This window comes from Myotis lucifugus, unplaced genomic scaffold (assembly GCF_000147115.1).
Source record: "Myotis lucifugus unplaced genomic scaffold, Myoluc2.0 scaffold_5, whole genome shotgun sequence".
Lineage (NCBI taxonomy): Eukaryota > Metazoa > Chordata > Mammalia > Chiroptera > Vespertilionidae > Myotis > Myotis lucifugus.
In genome coordinates, this window is record NW_005871053.1 from 8,666,209 (window position 1) to 8,689,935 (window position 23,727).

General features: G+C 36.7%; 1 protein-coding gene across 7 annotated transcripts in view; it reads left to right on the top strand.

The window, feature by feature from the left end:
• OLA1 (Obg like ATPase 1) overlaps positions 1-22,769 on the top strand; it is a 157,629-nt gene extending 134,860 nt beyond the window's left edge. For all 7 annotated transcript variants that reach the window (XM_006083107.3, XM_006083108.3, XM_023744770.1 and 4 more), the window contains 4 exons: positions 15,704-15,844; positions 16,532-16,628; positions 18,670-18,792; positions 22,260-22,769. In XM_006083107.3, coding sequence (XP_006083169.3) covers positions 15,704-15,844; positions 16,532-16,628; positions 18,670-18,792; positions 22,260-22,361 — 463 coding nt within the window. In that variant the 3' untranslated portion in view covers positions 22,362-22,769. The remainder of the gene's footprint in view (positions 1-15,703; positions 15,845-16,531; positions 16,629-18,669; positions 18,793-22,259) is intronic.
• Positions 22,770-23,727: the final 958 nt, after the last annotated feature.

A 23,727-nucleotide genomic window follows, 5' to 3' on the forward strand; every position in this document is an offset into this window, starting at 1 on the left:
GATTTTCCCAGAATCTTATAACTAGTATGCGATTTAGCTGGAATTTGAATTGATATTTGCCTTACTTCAAACTCTATGCTTTTTCTATTAATCACTACTATCTCTACAAGAAGGTCAGACTATTTTTTCCCCATTTAATTGTTTTAGTATCCTTGTAAATATTGGTTGACTATAACATAAACTTAATAACAAACAAAAACAAATAACCCAATTTAAAAAATGGGTAAAGGACTGAATAAACTTTTCTCCAAAGAAGATCTACAAGTGGCCAACAAGCATATGAAAAGATGTTCAACATTACTAATTATTAGAGAAACATGAATCAAAACCATGAGATATGAATCATTTCACATCAATTAAAATGGCCACTATAAAAAGAAAATAAGTGTTGGCAAAGATGTGGAGAAATTGGAACACTGTACAGTGTTGGTAGGAATGAAAAATGGTATAACCACTATGAAAAACAGTATGGAGGTTTCTTTTAAAACTAAAAATATAATCACCATATAATCTAGCAATGCTACTTCTGGGTATATGTCCAAAAAAAATTAAAAAACAGGATCTTGAAGAGATATCTGCATACCCATGTTCTTTGCAGCCTTGTTCACAATAGTCAACAAGTAAAACAATCCAAATGACCATCACTGAATGAGTGGATAAATAAATGTGATCTATACATACAATGAAATATTATTCAGCCTTAAAGTAGAAGGAAATCCTGTCATGCTACAATGTGGATGAACCTTGAGGACATTATGCTAAGTGAAATAAGCCAATCACAATCATAACTCTCCTGTAAGAGGTGTCTATAATAGTTAAACTTATAGAAACAGAAAGTAGAACCAGGGCCTGGGCTGGGGTGAGAAACAGGTGTTCAATGGGTATAAAATTTCAGTTTATAAGATGAAAAAGCTCAAGATTCATTACACAACAGTGTGAATATAGTTTATGCTACTAAACTGTACATAATTAAGACGGTTCATTTTATGTTTTTTTCTACCACAATTAAAATATTTTTAAAAATTGCCGAAACCGGTTTGGCTCAGTGGATAGAGCGTCGGCCTGCAGACTGAAAGGTCCCAGGTTCGATTCCGGTCAAGGGCATGTACCTGGGTTGCGGGCACATCCCCAGTAGGAGATGTGCAGGAGGCAGCTGATCGATGTTTCTCTCTCATCGATGTTTCTAACTCTCTACCTCTCTCCCTTCCTCTCTGTAAAAAATCAATAAAATATATTTTTTAAAAAAAGAGAAAAAATATTTTTAAAAATAAATTGACTGTAGATGTATGGAGTTTATTTCTGAACTCTCAATTCTGTCCCATTGATCTATATGTCTAGCTTTATACCAGTCCTATGTAGTCTTGATTACTGTTGTCTTATAGTAGTTTTTCATTGGAAAAATATGTCCCAAATTTTCTTTTTCAAGATTGTTTTGGTTACTTGGATTTTTTATTTTTTACATAAATTTTAGAATGGGCCTGTCAATTTCTGCACAAAAGGCAGCTGGAATTTTGATAGATCACATTGAATCTGTTGTTCAATTTGGGGAATATTGCCATCTTAACAATATTGTCTTCAAATCCATGAACACACTTCTTTCCACTTACTGTCTTTAATGTCTGTCAACAATGCTTTGTAGTTTTCATGTACAAGTACACTTCTTTTTTATAAGCCCTTCATAAGTTTGTTTAGTTTTTATAATTTATAAGCCCTTCATAAGTTTAGGCCAATCTCAAAAAGACTCAGTACTGAAGTTTTTATTATGTTTATGGTTCTGCATTTCTTGACACACTATGCACCACTATGACACATGTTAGAATGCATTCTCTCCTTCCCTCACCCACTCTCTCCTCCCTCTTTCCTTCTCTCCCTCTTCCTCTCCTTCCCTCACTCTCTCCCTCTCTCTGTGTCTTTTTCTCCCTCCTTCCTTCCTTCTCTGTCCCCCCCCCTCCATATATATACTACATGTACTCACTCTTATTCCAAGCATCTTCTCCCCTCTCTCAAGATATCAGAGGGTAGTCTTTATCTTCATAAGGAATCTGGATGTGGAAGTCTGATTTCTGATACCATGTACATTCTCTCAAAAAGATATCTGTGGTAGTTAAATCAAGATATGTAATTCCCCCTATAAGTTTATATTTTGATTATGGATTGTATAAACCTGGTGTCTTCCTCTTTGCACAAAAGTGGAAGGAAAAATAGTTTATCCCTGGGTCCCATGGCCAAAAGTAATTTCATTTTATCTATAGGATCATAACATAGTTGGGAAGTATTCTTGCACCTGACAAAGTTTTTTATGGTCTCAAGCTGTAGATAATTGGTTTCGTACCTCATGACAACTTTAATTACAGAATATTTTTATAAGATATATTTATAAGATATATTTTTATAAGACTAGAATATAGAATATAGAGTGCAAAGTGTTGTAAGGATTGGGTGCAAATCCTACTTCCAGAGATTATAAATCTAGGTTTTCTTATAGAGTTCTAGATTCACAGGTGATCCAGAAACTTATATTTTGAGAAACACTGCTCTAAAGTGTCAAAAATGTACCCAGCTTGGGGCTACTTAAGATGAACACAAATCATAACTTAGTAGCCTGAGACTCAGGGAACATCTTAACATTTGAGATGCTCATTTTGGTACATGCATAATGAACCTTGATGTTCAGATTTGAATTACAAGTAGATCAAGCCATAGATTATCTTGGGAATCAAAATAACTCCACTACACTATGAATTTTTGTTTATGTAATTGAACTTGAATTAGGTATGTTTCCTCCATGTTCTGTTGGTATGATTTTAAACTTTACCATTCTAGCTAATAAACATGCATATCTCCTAGTCAAGTCAACTATAGCTTATTAATGTCTATAGGTTGACTCTGCCAGAAAAGACAGGTAGCTAAGGTCTGTAAGAATCATATGTATGCACTTCTGAGTGTTTGTTTACCTATTCTTTTTTAGATTAACTTTCAACTTAATTTACTCCTATTCATTGATCCACCCAACATTCACCTAGCATCTGCGGTGCCAGGCACTATTATAAGTGGTCCTGGAGATAATGCAGTGAACAAAATATTCAAAAGGCTCCTTGCCCTAATAACTGGGTAAAGAGGGTTCACCAATGCTGGGAGGAAGACAGTAAACATTAAGATCATAAGTGCTATAAAGAAAAGTAAGTCAAGGTGAGGGAATAGGGAGTGACAAAAAAATAGGAAAAGAGAAGCTTTTATTAAAATATGATAAAATGGCCCTAGCTGGTTTGCTCAGTGGTTAGAATGTTGCCCTGCGGACTGAAGGGTCTCAGGTTTGATTCCAATCAAGGACATGTATCTGGGTTGCAGGTGTGATCCCCGGCCCTGGTCAGGTCCTGGGAGGCAACCAGTCTCTCTCTCTCTCTTTCTCCCCCTCCCTCCACCCCTCCCTTCTTCCCTCTCTCCCACTCTGGTGGCCCAGCTGGCATGGCTCAGTAGTTGAACATTGACCTGTGAACCAGGAGATCACTGTTCGATTCCTGGTCAGGGCACATGCCTGGGTTATGGGCTAGATTCCCAGTGTGGGGGTGTGCAGGAAGCAACCAATCAATGATTCCAATGATTCTCTCTCATCATTGATGTTTCTCTCTCTCCCTCTCCCTCTCCCTTCCTCTCTCAAATCAATAAAAACATATAGTATATTTGATCTAGTATATATATCTAGTATATATATTGATACTAGATATCAATTGATTGATCTAATATATATACACACACACACACACACACACACACACACACTCTAAAGGCCCAGTGCACGAATTTGTGCACATTGAAAGGAAATTAATTAGAAGAAATATTTTAATATCACTATTCGCCCTTTCTCTATAATAGAAGTGTCAACCAAATTCACGATCGACAATGACACATCGAAACACACGCATGCAATTGGCGCCAGCAAGAGCTTTATATGTATCACGCATGCACAAGTCAACTTAGCCTTTTACATATATAGCATAAACTTGCTTAATTAGACCTGCTTTCTGATTTAACTAAACTTTTTCCAGCCCAGTGAAGCACCCCAGCTTCTCTTTTAGGTAATTGTCAGCAACACAAGCAGTAAATATCAACACAAAGCAGATTATTATTGTAGATCACGCAGGGAGAAAAAGGGTAAAATATTTAACTGCAGCAGTGTTTGACTATATTTTGCGACAAAAAAATAGGAAAAGAGAAGGAAAAAATAGGAAAACCTGAAGTCATTTTCAAGGTCCACCATTTCTTACTTCTTTTCAGTTGGGTCAAGTTTCTAAGCTTTCTAAATCTAATGAAAGAAAATACGATTCCACTGAGTCTCCTATCTACGTACTCCAGGACTTCTGTGAGGATCAAATGAGATGAGGCACAGGAAAACGCTTTACAGACATTTGGTTAAAGTGTGAAATGTTTGCACCTGGCTATAAAGCAAGTCATGTTCCTGGGCTGAAGAAACTGCAAGAAGGCTAGTCATCACTAGGGAGAGGAAGCTGGGTGTTGCTGCGTGACATCATTACCTGGTGCCCACAGCCACCGTTTCTGGGCTGGGCTGTGGGCTGCATTTTGCACCATGGGATCTCAACAGTTTCAGCTGCAATTTGGTGGGCTGTTGCTTGGGGTGGTGGCGGGGCCTGTGTCCCACTTGGGGGAAGCTGAGTGTTGCTTTGTGGGCGCCAGGTCCATGGTGTGGTTTCTCTGTGTGCGTCATGGCAGCTCCTGTGTTGAATGTCTGCCCCTTAGTGGTCAGTGTGCATCATAGTGACCGGTTGGACGGTCGGACACTTAGCATATTAGCCTTTTATATATATAGACTAGATGCCCGGTGCACGGATTTGTGCACATTTGAAAAGAAATTAATTAGAAGCAATATTTTAGAGACCGGGGATGGACCAGGGGAGATTGGCCGACTGGGGAGGGGCCACGGGAGGGCTCCAGGGCGTGTCCGGCCTTGTCTTGCCCAGTCCCAATCAGCCAGACCCCAGCTGCAAGCTAATCCACCAGTTGGAGTGTCTGCTCCCTGGTGGTCAGTGTATGTCATAGCGACTGGTCAAACAGTTGAATGACACATAGCATATTAGGCTTTTATTATATAGGACTAGAGGCCTGGTGCACAAAATTCGTGCACAGGGGGGCGGGGGTTCCTCAGCCTGCCCTGCACCCTCTCCAATCTGGGACCCCTCAGGGGATGTCCTGTGGGATCGGGCCTAAACCAGCAGTCAGACATCACTCTCACAATCCAGGACCTCTGGCTCCTAACTGCTCTCCTGCCTGCCTGCCTGCCTGCCTGATCGTCCTTAACAACTCTGCCTGCCTGCTTGATTGTCCTTAACTGCCTCTGCCTGCCTGCCTGATGCCCATAACCGCCTCTGCCTGCCAGCCTGCCTGATTGCCCCTAACTGCCTCTGCCTGCCTGATGCCCCTAACTGCTCCCCTGCCGGCCTGATCGCCCCTAACTGCTCTCCCCTGCCGGCCTGATTGCCCCTAACTGCTCTCTCCTGCCTACCTGATCTCTCCTAACTGCTCTCCCCTGCCTGCCTGATCCCCCTTACGGCTTCTGCCTCGGCCCCTGCCGCCATGGCTTTGTCCGGAAGGATGTCCAGAAGACGTCTAGTCTATCCAGTCTAATTAGCATATTACCCTTTTATTAGTATAGATATCCTCTGGTGGAGATTAACAACAACATCATCTTTTTTAAAAAAGAAGAAATATAATTATGCAGCTCTGGTTGAAATGCAAGAGTGGAGGATGCAGAGCCTCCCTGTTTCTTCTTCTCTTGCCCTCTATCCTTTCTCCTCCTAGCACCTTGGAAGCATCTTTAGGGAACCGAGAACAGTTTGAAAACTACTCATTAGTTTGCAGATGAGTAAATTAAAGCTAAAAGGCCTTAAATAATTGCCTTCTGGTCACTCAACTAGTTATTAGCTAAACTATTTCCACCATCTTATTCATTCAGAAAATGTTTGAGCATCCACTATGTGCCAGGTGCTGTGCCAGGAGAGTTCTGGGAATATGTCAGGGAAGAAAGACAAGCTTCTGTTCTCAAGACATTTTGTTTTAGTGTGTAGTGGGAGTTGATAAGAAAATGGGTAGTTTATAGTATAGGGCAGTGATGGCGAACCTATGACACGCGTGTCAGAGGTGACACGCAAACTCATTTTTTTGGTTGATTTTTCTTTGTTAAATGGCATTTAAATATATAAAATATCAAAAATATAAATCTTTGTTTTACTATGGTTGCAAATATCAAAAAATTTATATATGTGACACAGCACCAGAGTTAAGTTAGGGTTTTTCAAAATGCTGACACGCCAAGCTCAAAAGGTTTGCCATCACTGGTATAGGGTATAGTGTGGATAGTAAAAGCTTTTATCTATATGTAAGCTCAGATAAAGCTCTGCAAGAACTAGTTTCTTAAAGAATAAATTGGGCCCTGGCCAGTTTGGCTCAGTGGATAGAGTGTCTGTGAACCAAAGGGTCCCCGGTTTGATTCCAATCAAGGGTTACCTAGATTGCAGGCTCCTCCCCGGCCCAGGCCCTGGTTCTAGTTCATGCAGGAGGCAACCAACCGAAGTGTTTCTCTCACATAAATATTCTCTCTCTTTCCTGCTCTCTTCCACTCTCTCTAAAAATCAGTGGGAAAATATCCTCGGGTGAGGATTAACAAACAACAACAAAAATTTTTAATAAATTGGAGCACTGGCTGGTGTTATTCTGTGGTTAGACCATCGACCCGCGCACCAAAGGTCGAGGGTACCAAAGGTTGAGCATACCAAAGGTTGAGGGTTGGTTCTCATCAAGGGTTCATACCTGGGTTGCAGGTTCTCATCTAATAAGTTGGAGTAAAAATCATTGTTAAGAGGAGCTGCAGTCATATACTTAAATGAGGAATACCAGTATGAGAATGCTTTTAGCTACAAATAACAAAGACAATCCCAGTACATATTAATAAGATCCAGGGTAGTTTGTCTCCAGGGTTGGTTAATTCAGTGTCCTGTTATATTATCAAGAAAAAGGTTTTTTCTCATTTTTCCCCACTTCCACTCTTGAGGTCACAAAATGCTGGCATTCCTGGGGTAAGATCCAGACAGAAGGGACAGCAGAGACTTGTCTTTTTAAGAGCCAAAGGAAACCTTTTGATCTTTCCCTAGGTTTTCCCTCTTGCCCCATTGACCAGAACTGGTTCCCATGCCCACTCTCAAACCAGTTGCCAGCTGGAGAATGGGATTACTATGACTTACTCAACTAATTCACCCTGAAGTTTCCTCTTGTTTATTCATTGCAAGATATTTTTTAAGGGGGCCTTTTTATTATAGAAATTATTTCCATACACCCCCCGTGCGTGAATTTTATGCACTGGGCCCCTAGTCAATTATACTAGAAACTAGTAGCCCGGTGCATGAAATTCATGCACATTAAAGGGGAATTAATTGCCCTGACCGGTTTGGCTCAGTGGATAGAGCATCGGCCTGCAGACTCAAGGGTTCCGGGTTCGATTCCGGTCAAGGGCACATCCCCAGTAGGGAGTGTGCAAGGGGCAGCTGATCAATGTTTCTCTCTCATCGATGTTTCTAACTCTCTATCCCTCTCCCTTCCTCTCTATAAAAAAATCAATAAAATATATTTTTTTTAAAAAGGAATTAATTAGCAGAGATATTTTAATATTGCTATTTGCCCTTTCTCTATAATAGAAGTGTGAGAGATGAAAGGAAATTAGTAAAATGTATATGAAAATAATATATAAATTAATAAATAAACAGTAACAAAAGGATATAACAACAACAGAGGCTGATATAAAAACGACAAAAACATGATATGAAAACAACAAAAACATGATATGAAAACAACAAAAACATGATATAAAAACAACAGTGATGCAAACAATGACTGATAAAGTGATTAAACTTATTCTAATATCTCCCTGTACACCACATTAAGAGTGAAAACACTTTCAGAGTTCTTGACTAATTTCCCTTGTGATGAAGTATTTAGAACTTTAACTGTAACGTCACATGCTCTTCAAACTTGAGAGAAAGCAACATATAACTGACCATGTGCAAAAAGGGTTCAGGTGGGAATATGCCTACTCTGTCTAGAGTTTGTCCTTGTGATTTATTAATAGTCATCACAAATGCTGGCAAAACGGGAAACCATCCTCGAATCAATTTAAATGGGAGGCCAGTGTCAGATGGGGACAAATTAATTCTTGGAATCAGAATAACCTCTCTCTCTGCAGATCCTGTTAATACTTCAGCTTCAATAATGTTAGGTCGTAATCTTTTGATAATAAATCTGGTACCATTACAAAGACCCCATTTACTATTAAGATTTCTCAATAGCATGATGATTGCACCCACTTTCAATTTTAATTTATGACACGGCATTCCCGAAGGAGTAATACTATTAAGAAATCCGATGGGAAAATTTTCCTTTTCAGCATCATCTGTGGAATCAATGGAATCATCACTCAAATATGTGTGAAAATCTCCATCGAGTATATCCAGAATGTCTTCATTTAATTTTTGAACATGCTCATTTTTTGGACAAAGAATTGCATGTTTAGATATATTTTTAATATTATCTATAGATATAGTATTTCCAAAGTTAGCTTCAGTAATAGATCCATTACAAATCATTTCACAGGGGATTTCAATAATATCCATTCCTAAATGAAAACTGCTATCAAGTTTGCCATCTCCAAGTTTTACTAACCATCCACTATAAGCAGGGCGGATCAGGGGGTTGGGGCACTGCACCATGTCACACTCAGGGCAGGGCCGATGGGAAGGTTATGGCTCTACCCCATCACACACAGAGCAGGGCCCTGGGGGGGGGAGGGTTAGGGCGCCACCCTCTGTCACCCACAGAGCAGGGCCGATCAGGGGGTTGGGGCGCTACCACTGTCACACTCAGGGCAGGGCCGATGGGGAGGTTATGGCTCTACCCCGTCACACACAGAGCAGGGCCCGTGTGTGTGTGTGTGGGGTGGGGGGGTGTTGGGGCGCCGAAAACCCGTCACACACAGAGCAGGGCTGATCAGGGGGTTGGGGCGCCACACCCTGTCACACACAGAGCCGCAGGGCAATCAGGCGGTTGGGGAGCTCCCCCCTATCAGGCACAGAGCAGGGCTGATCAGGGGGTTGGGGCGCCTTCCCCTGTCATGAACAGAGCAGGGCGGATAGGGAGGTTGTGGCCCCGCCCCCTGTCACACACAAAGCTGCAGGGCAATCAGGGGGTTTGGGCGCTGCCCCCTGTCATGCTGATCCCGGTGCCGGGAGGCATATTACCCTCTTACTATATAGGATAGAGGCCTGGTGCACGGGTGGGGGCCGGCTGGTTTGCCCTGAAGGGTGTCCTGGATCAGGGTGGGGGTCCCGCTTGGGTGCCTGGCCAGTCTGGGTGAGGGGCTGAGGGCCGTTTTCAGGCTGGCAGGTGACTGAAGCTCCCAACCTCTCCTTTTTTTCTTTTTCTTTTTTATTCTGGGCCAGCTTTAGCTCTGAGGCTCGGCTGCTGAAAGCAGGTATCTGGTTTGTTTGGGTTCTATAATCGAAACACTGTTTCAACTCCAGCTCTGAGATCCCGGCTGGCTGAAAACAGGTTTCTGGGGTTTTGTTTAGCTTCTATCTTTGTAACAATGTTTCAAACTGCAAGCTCAGAGGCCGGCAGCGGCAGGCGGGGAACGTTGGCTTCCTCCATCACTGAAGCAAGCAAGCCTCATGTTCGCTTCAAGCTGCCTGGCTGCTGGCCGCCATCTTGGCTGGCAGTTAATTTGCATATCTCCCTGATTAGCCAATGGGAAGGGTAGCGGAGGTATGGCTAATTACCATGTTTCTCTTTTATTAGATAGCATTACCTTTTTGTTATTTCTTCTTCTTTCTCCCCCCCACCCCCCAACCCCCACTGACTTCCTTAGTAAACCCATTCTAATAACTTTTATTCAACAAAGAATTTTTAAGATTAAATATATTTTATTGATTTTTTACAGAGAGGAAGGGAGAGAGATAGAGAGTTAGAAACATCGATGAGAGAGAAACATCGATCAGCCGCCTCCTGCACATCCCCCACTGTTATTAGATAGCATTACCTTTTTGTTATTTCTTCTTCTTTCTCCCCCCCACCCCCCAACCCCCACTGACTTCCTTAGTAAACCCATTCTAATAACTTTTATTCAACAAAGAATTTTTAAGAGTTGGGAATTTTTTATTTTCTAGAGCTAATTTATTTACTGTGAATGAATATTATTTATGGTACGTTTTAGTTTGTATGTAGTTTGTGCTATTACTTTTAGTGCAGGTTTTCAGTATTATTTATTGCCATTTGTAAGATAACTGGATTGACTAAATAATGTTTGTCATCTTGAAAAAAATAACCTTACCTTCCATAAGCCTTAATCTCTCTTTTTATGTGTTTTTATTGATTTTAAAGAGAGAAAGGAAAGGAGAGGGATAGAAAGATAGAAACATCAATGAGAGAGAATCATCTATCCGCTGCCTCTTGCATGCCCCCTACTAGGGATCAAGCCTGCAACCCGGTCAGGGAATTGAAACCAGCAACCTCTTGGTGCATGGGTCGACACTCAACCTGAGCCACACCGGCCGGGCTGAACTGTTTTAATAGAAATGAGAGTAAACCACATTTCTAATAAAGGGGGAGACTAGAAATGACCTCACTGTTTATCCATGTCCCCTGGATTTATGGTGCATCCATACCATGAACAACTTGAGGGGAACTAGCTTAGTAAAGGTCAGGTCCTTAGTAACATTTACTGAATGATGTCAAGTCACTGAATAAACCAGCTCTGGATCCTCCTTTGTGTAAGTTGCATCATTTTCTGATATTAACATATGGTCTTGCCAGCAGTTATATTCAGTCAGAAACATATCACTGCTGATTTTTTTAAAAAGTCAAGACCTAGATTCACACACAAAACTATGTAAGGTGTGTATAAGGACCTAATATTGCCATATGTAACAACTTCAAAGATTTTAAACATACTTTGATGTTGTAAAGTAGAATACACAGATTTGAGAGAGTTCTAATACTCAATAAAGATAGAAATGATAATGTAACTCAGCTTTAGTGCTAGATTGAGCCATCTTTAAAAGATTTTTAGAAAATATAATTAGAATTTGAGTAGCTGAGGGTAGTTGAATGGCTAGATGGACATGAAGTATAGAAAAGAATAAATTAAAGTTCTTATTAAAGTATATTAGAGAAAACTATTTCAGGGGTTTATTTTAAGTTGCAAGAATTTAGTTTTATTCAAAATATCAAATAGTACCATTGGGATTATTTTATTTCCCATTATAAAGGTAAGTATTGTTTTGTGAAACCTGTATCTGTTTGGATATGTGTATAAAAATAATGTCTGTGCACCATATGTTTGAGTCAAGTATAAAATCGATTTCTTCCTGTGGGTGATGGTCAAAAATGTTGAAAGCTATTGTATTAGAACACAATAAAATGAAGGATGTAACTCTAGTATGGAGAGCTTTGAGTTAAGATGGTAGACTGAGCCAATATGAGAAATTCCCTCTTGTTTCTAATATGTAGAAACACCAGAGAAAATAACCAGAAAAGGGTGGTGTTGATGATGGTGTGGTATTTTTAGAACACATGGTGGGACTTGAAAGCAAGAAAAAGGATTCTCTAGATGCCCAAAACAAAGAGGACCCATTGACAGTAGAGAATGAATCAGCAGTTTATGGCCCTCAGGGAAAATTAAGTTTATATGTCCATATACTTTTAGTAGGACTAAAAGTCCGGCACAGGCCTTATGCTACAGGTGCTGCTGGAACAAGGCTCACTCATAAAGCCTAGAAAAAGCTATCCTTTCCATAATCAGATACTAGAAAAATGTCCCCACTCCCACCCCTTCTGAACAAGGGAGGAAACTGTTAATCTCAGGAAATTAGAGACTGGACTGCACTATATGAGATAGGGGCCCTTAATTTGCATTACCAATAAACCAAGTGCTGAAACACTAAGCCTTAAAATGACCCAGAGCCCAAGACACTATAGGTCTTTCCCTAGAAGCAACAACCATAAAACTATAGCGTAGATACACGTATATCTCAACAACTTGGGGACCACACATTCCCTTGGAACATAACTACATAACTGCTGCTGCCAAATGACCTCACACCCCAAAACAATACAGCACATACACAGGAGCCAATTGTTGTCAGAGGTTAGCAGATGACAAATGGTAGGGGCAAAGTTATACCTGAGAAATCAGAAGTAACTAGAGCAGTCTGAAAGGAACTTTTAAATTAATCTGCTGAAAAGATTGAAAGGGACTAAGAATTCATTAAACAAAAAGTAAAATGTTATCTAAAAAAAGAGCGGGTAGATTTGAAAGAGAAACAAATAGAATTTTTAGAAATAAAATTAGTATCTGGGAAGACAAATACAATGTAAACTAACCCTAGGAAAATCAAATGATAGAATCTGGATTTCAAGACTGGCTAAGACAGTCAGATCATAAAACTGAAGGTAAATTTGAGACACAGTCTTTGAGAAATCTAATTCTAACTTAATAATAAAGATCTCATTCTGCCAAAGAATCAAACATATCCCAACTAGTGTATCTCAAAGCATCACCCTTTTAGTCTTAAAACTGATTGTCCCTGCTTTGTCCTTTTGCTTCATTACCAGGGAGAGAAATACAACTAGTGGCAGTTCCTCTTCCCATTTGTCACGCATAAGACTTTGGGGAAATCAATGTGGCTCTGGCTCCATAAGAGGATGGATCCTCCTGCACTACTCTCTGTTCATATAAATTTGTAAAATGAATACATTTTATGAAAGTCTTTACAGTTTAACTTTTGGGAGTGTGTTGTCTTGAATGTTTCTTCTCCACTCATAGTTAGATGGTCTATGACAATATTATCATTATCATTATTTTGATCACTAACAATTGCATAGGTTTCAGACATCTGTTAACGTTTGTATATGGAGATTATTATTCAGTCACTTTGGTAGAATATACTTGAAATTGTTTTTCTAGTAGTGATACTGAGCTCAACTTTGATTTTTCAATATCCCTCATGTGCCAGTAGCCCACATTCTTTAGATGACTAGCTATAGTTTGGGGCATGGTTTGTAGCAATAGAATAGACATTTTTCTGCAAAAGGAAAATGGTCCCAATGGGGTTCAGACTTGTGATCTTGGCCTCATTATCACACTTTTGTAACCATCAGGTCTAATAGTTATGTTATGTATTTCAATCAGTAATCTTGAAATTGAGTTATATTTCTTAAATTACCCATTGTTTATTTCAAATATTTAATTAAAAATCACTTTGGGATATTTCTCACTTTTGTTTGATAGTAAAAGTAACAAAAGTAAAGCAGACAACCAAAGAACCTACCTCACTTTTCATCTTCCCTGTGTTTTCTGTGACAGTGAAAGTCACAAAAGTGAAGCTTGCAGGCAAAGAACCTAACTCACTTTACGGAGAGTGCTACGGTACCTTTTTCTTTTAGTGAGGCTATAGCAGGTCTGATGTCAGTCACTTTAGAGACCTTTAGACCTCAGTGCTCATTTATTGCTAAAATGTACCAGCTCTGCTTCTGCATTATGAAGATCATCTGTCAACACTTTGAGATATTCTCCTTTGTTATTAAGCTTGTGATGCTCTACACTGTCAGGTTTTTTGCCAATTATAGTTAAGGTACAATGGTGTATTCACCAGATCAAAGTCTCACATTGGCAGTAGAAAAATGATTTGTAAGTCTTTATTCATCTGAATTGTACAATAGAGCACCTGAGGAATGCAAATAATCCTTCTGAGGACTCTGCAGGAAAGGCTGTTAGAATGACAGGGTAGAACTATTGTTATTCTGACTTGATGTTTTAGCCAAAGTAATTATTTCTTATTATTTCATAACAGTTCTAGCTTTATTAGTTATGTTGACCATATTTATGAAACAAAATGTATATGATATTTTATCCTTTTACATGGGCTTGCTTTATTAAACTTTCATTGAATCTGTATTTTGTATGTGATCTTTTTTTAATTACATACTTGATTGTATCTGATGTATCATAAATGTATGTTACATTTTAATGTACAGTTTTGTTTAAATCTATGATGTAACTTAGAATAGGCAAAATATCAAATTAAATTTTCCTTTCTTTTTCCTTAACCTGCCCTTCATAATTTTGGCTAAGAAAAAATCTAGCTTGGATTTCCTATTTTAAAGGACACTAAAACAAATCTTTATTCATCTATTTATTGGGCTGGTCTGTGTGTGTGTTTTTTAAGGATGTGACCAAAAGAAAAAAAAAAATTATGAAGAGCAAGAACCACTGATGACATATTAAATAAATAAACTATAGTTAGCCTTGTAAAACAAGCATATACCAAGCCTTTATTCCATTGTAAATCCTATTTAGTAGGCTACATATATTTTTAATTTTCTAATAACTGATTCTCTGCCATTTTCTTTGATAGGTGAGTGTTAATGACTGTGATTTAATTCTTGTGTGTCTTTTCCCCTAAAGTGACCTTAACATTGATTAATTAAAGAATTCCTGCCAGGTTTTTTTTGCAATAGTGGCTATTAAAACCTTGGTGTAAATATGGGAGACTAGTGGAACTCTGCATGGTATACATTAGTATAAATTTCTATGAAATCTATATTCAGTTCTATACTAAATCTATTTCAGAATTATAGGTATACATACTATGATTATCTGAGAATGAAAATTAATGATATTATTTCTGTTAATACTTGTTTACTATATGCCAGGCATTACTTTTCTAGGTTCTTTACAATATAATATGTACTATTATCTCCATTTTTAGAGATGAGGAAACTGAGGCTTAGAAAGGTTCAGTAACTTGCCCAAGGAAAAAAACTAGTAAAGTGGTAGGATCGGGACCTGGTTAATATATTCATTTATACTTATTTCACTTATGTTCTAACTGCTACTTTGTCAGAATACTCCATGCTTTGGGGGGAGAGGGGTTCAAGTCATCTTTTTAAATAACACTTGGTATCAATTTCCTAACTGATTTGGCTTTTCAACCCATTTTGAATTCAAAGGAATTTATTTCCTCTGCAGTTCTATACTCATGATCCTACAAAAGTGAGATTTATAAGAGCAGTGTGTACATAATCAGCTAGGCTTGTTAATGTGTATTTCTGGACATGTTTGTTTTAATTAACAAAAATATCCCTCAAAAACAATACTAATGTAAGTTCTTGGTCATCTAAGAAGGAACTAAAGCAAGAATTATAGATATTTGGGTAGAAGAAATTATTTGCCAAAGACTCCTCAAAATTAGCTGGTACTTTTAGGTTTGATTTCTATACAAACAAACTTTGTTTTTCGAAAATTTGCTTTGTAAAGTAAGGAAAATAAATCAAAATTGAGGTTTTCAAGGGCACAGGTGTTAACACTGAACAAAATTAGTGTAACTTTTAAAAGTTTTAAAATATTTGTGTAATAGTTTCTATAGATAATGTGCTAAAGTAAAACTAAATTGCAGTAAAATATTATGGCGTATACCTGAAGCAATTGCTGCCTGTTAATGCCTTGACCTTGGAAAGCTATACACAAAAAGATGGCATCATAAAACCGTGCAATTCTTATGAATATGTATGTGCTACTTGATAATAATGAATGTGGTACAGTCATGCATGCACTACAAGATAATGTTGTGCCCTTTTTTGTCTACAGGTTGATAAAAATCAAAGAGTGGGTGGACAAGTCTGACCCAGGTGCCTTGGTCATTCCTTTTAGTGGGGCCTTGGAACTCAAGTTGCAAGAATTGAGTGCTGAGGAGAGACAGCAGTATCTGGAAGCGAACACGACACAAAGGTTAATTTAGCATTCATTTTCCCTACACTTTATTATCAACTATTTCCTTGCAGTAATTTAATTGCTTGCGCTGATAGAATAATAAATGACAGAGTAATTACCATTATAAAGAGGGAATCTTCTCCTTTCTTTACCATGAGACAGAGTGAAAAGATTTATTTTAAATTAAGTTTTTAACTGTCATCTGTCATCTCTGTACAGTGTTTTAATTATAACATAGGTATTAGTTATGTATATTTTTGAGAAGGAATGATCGCCAAAACTCTTTCGTCATGTTCAGTGGGGGAGGGGAAAAGGTGAATCAGTTGCCTGAATTTTTTCTGAGTAACCGTTAATATATTGTTTAAACATTGGATTTCAATCAAATAATTTTGCTTTCATGACCCACATCCTGGAAATAATTAATATTGGAGGAAATCGTCGTAGAATGGGTAGATCGGGTTTTTCTTTTTTTTGTAGTAAACAATTCAAAATGACATATTCAGACTAATACAATTAGAATCAGTTTTAAAAGGGTTTTTTAGAAATAGTTATAGCTTTCTGACCTCTTCAAGAGCATTAGAAAGATGAATGGTCATTTACTAGTATGTTTAACATTTTCTACTTGAAATGAATAATTTTAGCTCTGTACCAATCTGTGGCACAATTAACTTATATGTTGAGTGAATTTGTTTCATTTTATTTCAGCGCTTTGCCAAAGATCATTAAGGCTGGGTTTGCAGCACTCCAACTAGAATACTTTTTCACTGCAGGCCCAGATGAAGTGCGTGCATGGACCATCAGGGTAAGATTCATACTTATTCATCAGCTATATCCAGTTCCACACTATTGAATTCAGATTGATATCACTGACTTTGAAGTTTGTCATGGTGGCGGTTAGCTAGTCATTACAGATGAGGTTTTTGTCCAGGATAACTTTAATTATTTGTGAGCTGCTGAACAGTGAAAGTGGAGCGGCATTGATTGAGGCAGGTAACAATTGATTCTGCCTATTACATAGTCTGAATTTCTTCATCCTGTAGAATCTGTCTACCCTCCTCCTGTGGTCAGAGATAAGACGCACCAGTATTGTGCTTGCTTAATCTGTGTGACTGGGTTTGTCTGCAGTGAAATTGATGTTGCTTTTCATTTTGTATTCGCTAAGTTTGTTTGGGTTGCGGGTGGTTCTTTCCTCCTTTGCTTTGCTCGGATTACATTTTCAGCAATAAAAGCAATATGACATCATTATGCTCTTCATAGATACACAGTTGGGCTCAAAGAGCCAAACTCAATGCGCAATAATTCATGCCTTTTGTAATTTGAATTCATAGAGGTAGTGTTTATTTTTTCAATGTTATATATTCAATCTTTCTTCTTTAAAAATGGATATGTATTTTAAATACTGATGTGTACTGATTAGGACCAAAAAGAATGCCTAATTTATTCCCAGAGGACAATAGAAACTGAACTGTAATGGCTTGCTTTTAAATGTAAATGTATTATAATATGGTAGTTACTATTGAAAAATATTTTGAAATATATATAGTCCCACATAGTGTTGTAGAATGTAAAAATTATGTCGGAACTTTTAGAAATACTGTTTATTCTTTCTTTTATTGTGCTTTTTAAATATATGCTACATGAGTAATTTTAGTGCTGCTTTGATTTCTGTTTGCACTGACTACCGCAATTTATTGTTACATTTATTTTGATTTAATGTGGATAGGAACATGGAGGCAGTTCAACATAATGTTAAATGCGTTGTGTGAATGTGAGATTCACTTTTCTTTTATTTCCTCTCCTCTTTTTTAAAAAAGAAAAATGTTTGATTGATTTCTAACCAAGGTCCTTTTATATAGACTTATAAAATAATGTCAAAGCAAATCCGAGTTGGTAAATAAATTGCCAGGGTTTATTTTTACTATATATTTTAAAGCCTTAAAACTTCTGAACTGAAGTATGTGTAACAGGAAAGATAATGTGTTCTGGACTTGAAAATGTTGAAAGCTGGTTTATCTTAAGACTGATTGTAAGTATCCATGATTTAATATGCTAAGATATTTAGTCAGGTAAGCATCAGTGAGTAGCCATATTAACCCAATACATCTTTTATTGTAAAAACTGTGCTTTATAGTGTCAGACTTCTTATCACTTTAACATGCTTTATTAAGCAGTCTTTAGGTCACCATTATTTCTCAGATTTCTTTCCATGGTTGTGTGTGTCTGGAATGTATGTCCTTGTAATTTAACATATGCGGTAATTACAAGACATTTCTCTTCCTACATCGACTTGAATTTTTCTACATGATGGCAGGGTGTGCAATGTAAAATGCTCAAAATTTTTATTATATGAATTTCAAAATTATTTGCTAAACATATATTTTATATATATATGATTTGTTGGAAAATATCTTTTAAATTTCTATATATTGATTTTTTTATATTCTTTAGATGTACTGAAAATTTCAAGGCTTTTTCTTTTTAAAACCTTTGCTAATATATCTTAAAAGTTACTTTAAAATCCTTATTTTTTCCATTGTGAAGAATAGAAAATCGAAATGAAACACAGGCCAAAACCAAACCACTGCATCTAAATCAATAAAACTGTGGATGACTGACTGTTAGGAAAAATCAAAGCTATGCTTCTTTAATATCTACTGATCTGTCTGTGCTAAATCTGCTACACAGATAGTGTCCAGTGTTGAAAAGGTACTAATTGTGTACCTGACATCTTCACTGATATTAAACTAAGTTTAAGTTGGCCACAACTACAGATCAGAAAAAAGAAACTCGACGCTTACAATCATCATCTTAAATGCAATTAGTTTTCTCTGGTCTTTTCAAAGAAAGGGACGAAGGCTCCTCAAGCTGCAGGAAAGATTCACACAGACTTTGAAAAAGGATTCATTATGGCTGAAGTAATGAAATATGATGATTTTAAAGAGGAAGGTTCTGAAAATGCAGTCAAGGTAAGGAATTATAGTTTCATATTTTGTAATTTTTACTAATAGGAAGATACTCATGATTAAAATGAATAATGAGTGTATCAGGGTTTAGTGTTACTAACCACTGATTGAACAGCTGTAGATGTTTACATGCTTTTAGATAATTTTAAAAATATGTGAATTGTGTTTTTCTAAAACTGAAAAAAATAAACTAGTTTTAAGTAATTATAAATAATTTCAAAGAATTTGTTCACTGATGGCCAGTGAAGAATTATATTTATTACATTTGAATATCTAAAGTAGAAGTAGTATTATATACTTATGATTAATTCAAAGGGACAGAAAATCTGTTCTTACTGAAACTTTATGGTTGTACTTTTTTTTTTTTTAAGATATTTGGGGATTTGATTTGCTTTCTCAACACTAGAGGGCAGGTCCAAAATTGTGCTTTATTTTAGCTAATAAGTATAATTTGCTTAGCAGCTCTTATAGTAAAGCAATGTTATATATGGGTAATAAATTAATTTTTATAATGTAAATCCTTTTCCAGGCTTAATCTTGTTTGACTTTATTATGTTTTACTTAGCAGAATCTAGTTGGTATGTCATCTCTAATCGGTAGATAGGTCAAGTGATTAAACTGACATTGTAGTAAGTAAGGCTTCTTTATCTTAAATGTAATCTGATATTTGAAGACTGCCATAGAAAATGTTAAAGAATTTAAAGAGGTCTCTTGTGTTTACTATTTCATAATTTGAAAGGAATGCAGAAAAGCTTATTTCAAATTTAATGTATTCTCATTTGTATCATTGGAAAGATCATACTGAACAGCAGGACTTTCATAGAACTTTTGGAACCCCAGGAAGAGGAGGGGAAACCTGGTATAATTGATTCAATGTGGAATGGGAGCCATTTTGTTTTTTAAAAATTAGTGAGAGAAGTTAGTTTACAACTAAACGTCATTAACGCTCCAGTGGTGTCATTTGTGTCCGTAGAGAGGTGTGCAAATACTGAGACTGAACTTTATCAGGAATGCTAATTAGACTTGGAAACCTCAGGTTATTTTCAACATGCTACAAAATGTTAGCACATATATTTTATATAATAGAAATAATTAAAAAAGGATATTTTTCTATTATTAGAATTCAGAAATCAGATGATAATTTTTTATACTCTGTGATAAGCCTGCACCAATCCTTGATAGATATGCTATTGTAATAAACTTGAAAGATGTATAAGTTGTGAATACTTCCTTTAACAACACCTGGAAACTTTATAATATACAATAAAGTAATATTTCCTGCTTGTAGAAATGCTTGGCACAAACTGGGGACTTTTGTATTATAAATTGGAAATTATTGACCTCTGGATTTTCAGCTTAAAATACCATTAAGTATTTTAATGATTTTTAATCTCCAAAACTAACATTTCAGAATTTGAACTCAAAGTAAATAAAGCATTTATGAGTTGTTTTATACTCTTTTATTCAACAAATACTTACTTGCATATTATCAAGAAGGTTTTAGCTTCAAGAGCAAGATTAGTATATGTGTGAATGTATGTATATGTATTTCTAGTACCAGTGCAGCATAACTAATTTAATGCCAGTGCTGTGAACTATATACTGAATAGCTCTGTGTGGGCTTTGTAGTCTACAGGGATATCACATTATTAGCAATCATATCTGCTTAGGCAAAGCTGGCTTCTACAGATGGCTGCTTTCAAGTGCAAATGAACTGGTTAGACGTGTCTTGTTTAATACATACTCAAGATTCACAAATGGGTATTGATTTTTTTTTTCAACCAGTGTTTCTGATAGCAGTGGAAATGGATTAAATGGTCTCTAGAGAATTTAAAGGAACACTGTCACTTTTAATTAATAGTAAACTTGAGTGGTAACAAAGTATATAAACTTGTATATTAGTATGTCATGTCAATATGTATTTGATTTAAATTGTCTGTATAGCTTTATAACTGGGCTCTATATTCTCAAAATATGTAGCATATGGCCTATAATATATCACGTCTTTATAAAAATCATGTGAGAGAGTGTGTGTGTGTGGGTGTATGCATGTGTGTGGGGGGGTGTCTGTGCCATTTAGAATGTTAAGAGTATCAAGGCTTTTTTTTAATTGGCTGTTTTAATAATAATACATATTATTAGTAGGTGATTTTTTTATATGTAGTCTAGATATTTGAAAATATGCTTACTACAGCTCTGATCTGGTTTGTTGATTTTAACCTCAGATGTATGATCTTCGTTAGTGTTGCTTCTCATTAGTATAATTGCACTTGACTTTGAATATTCTTATCGATATGTTCAGAGGGAAGTAGTGATCTTGTTGGGCAAAGATTTTGTGTTCTCAGTAAATTCTAACAGAAGGAAAATACTTTTGAGAATTTTTTCAAAAGATCACGTCCTCGTTGTCGAGTGGTCGATGGTGGAGTCACATGGACCTAGATGTCAGTTTGTGCAGGTTTAGGCGTAGATGCTGAAGAGTCTGCTGCGCTCAGGGTGAAGTGTGTGTGCTGCGCCATGAGGTGAACCTGGGTCTCTAGAACTGCCACGTGTTTGCATGAGGATCACTGACTGACTGCATGTCTAAATCTGCATACCAGCAGGTGGAATCAGTTGCTTTGCCAACTAATATACAAGTGAAAAAAATATCTGTCTCTGCAGTTCCAACCTGTTAGAGTCTGCTTGTGACTAGGGCTGTTAGTCAGTACAGGCACACCTCGTTTTATTGCACTTCACTTCATTGCGCTTCACAGATGCTGTGTTTTTTACAAATTGAAGGCCAGACCCTCCACCAGAAAAAAAATTACAGCTTGCTTTATTGCAATACTTGCTTTATTGTGTTATCTGGAACCAAACCTGTGATATCTTTGAGGTATGATGGTAATCTTCATGATGCATTCTAATACAGAGCACTATGTATGGTCATTGTCAAGACCAAATAAAAAACTACAAGGAAATAATTTAAAATCTGTGTATTTTTACACTTGATAGTAGGTCTTCTTGTAGCAAACCATCTTTTTTGACATCACAGAATTTCTTTAAGTAAACAAAGAAGCCTTATACTAGTTATGTAGTCTTTTTTTCCTGCCTGGTTTGATCTGTTTTGTTACAGTGACTTGCTGGATGTTTGCAGACACATCAGAAATGTACCATAAACAGCATATAATGAAACTTAATGATATTTGTATAATTACATTTATATACCAACAATTTAGTGGAGAATACATTATGATTATGTATGTATGGAAAATCTAGTTCTGCCAAAATCAGGAATACTTTGCTTCTCTCCAATTCTAGTTTTAAACTTGTATGCCTTCCTATATTTATTTCTTTAAAAAAAAAATATATATATATATATATAATATATATGACCTAAGAGTATAATACTTTTTGCATCTGTTCCTACCATTTACCTTATGCTTTATGCATTTAGTTGTACAATAACCCATTTCTTCTATATTTTCTATTTGTAGGCCGCTGGAAAGTACAGACAACAAGGCAGAAATTATATTGTTGAAGATGGAGATATTATCTTCTTCAAATTTAATACACCTCAGCAACCAAAGAAAAAATAAATTTTAGTTATTGCTCAGATAAACATACGATTTTCAAAAAGCATATGATTTTTTTTAATTAAAATTTCTGAAAACTGAAGGGACACACAAAGTTGGGATGGGAATCTTCTACAAACAGAATTATTTTTATTTGTTTTAAAATTAAAATACTGTGTACCTCCAATGAAATGCAAGTTCTCTAATGTGAGCAGCTTTGCTTTTCACGTGATTAAGACCCTACTCCAAATTGTGGAAGCTTTTCAGGAACCATATTACTCTCATGATACTTCATTAATCTCCATCATGTATGCCAAGCCTGACACATTTGACAGTGAGGACAATGTGGCTTGCTCCTTTTTGAATCTACAGATAATGCATGTTTTACAGTACTCCAGATGTCTACACTCAATAAAACATTTGACAAAACCAGCCTTGGTGTGTTTGGGGATGTCTGTATTGACTGACTGTGGTGTGCTGAATGCGATACGGCACCTGGTGGTTGCTGATTACTGTGTGTGCGACACAGTAACTGGCAGTGTGGGGCAGCTGCAATTGTATCTTAAAAGTGAGTCTTTCATGGGAATCAGAAGAAAAGTATACCAAGGATTTGTCTCAAGAAAGTTAATTAATTTGTAGATGGACATTTATTGAAGGATGATAGCAATGATGCTACAAAGGATATAACATAGGTGACTGTGACCAAAAAGAAAATAATGCTGGAAAAAATCTGCTTCGAAAGTAAGGGATTTTTTGTTATTGTTGTTCTGATCATATTGAAGAGAGTGTAATCTTTCCTATGAAATTATTGTGCAAACAACTAATTCGTGTCTTTGGTGGGTTATATTTTTCTTTAATTTCGTAGTGAGTGTAAAAGTTTATTACTAAAAAGATCAGACCTTGAAAATAAAAAGAGCCTGTTTTCATACTTGCTATCAAAATATTTTAGACCAATTGAAATTTTAGTATGTATAAGTTAAGCCCTTTCTAAAATCGTAATAGAAAATTCTGAAAGAAAATAATGATGAATTAGTTCTTTGGAGACCAATTGGCACTTGGCCTTCTTCTCTAATGAGGATAGTCTTAGTCTCTCATCCCTGAACCCTCCCTTTCTCTCCCACACTAATACTCCTGCAAGACCTCCCTTGTCCCCATCCATGCCCTTTTGTTCTCTGTGATTATAGGACCATTTCAGTGGAATGCGGTCATACCTAGGTTAGCCCTTTATTCTACTGTTTTACTTTGTCACATTAAAGATGAGGAAATATGAAAACACTTAAACTTAACATTGAAACAACATAGCACAAAAGGCAAGAAAATAAGTGATTTTAAAGGAGCTTCGGCTATACATAAGAAAGGATGTTTAAAGAGGATTTAGTTGAGTAGTGAA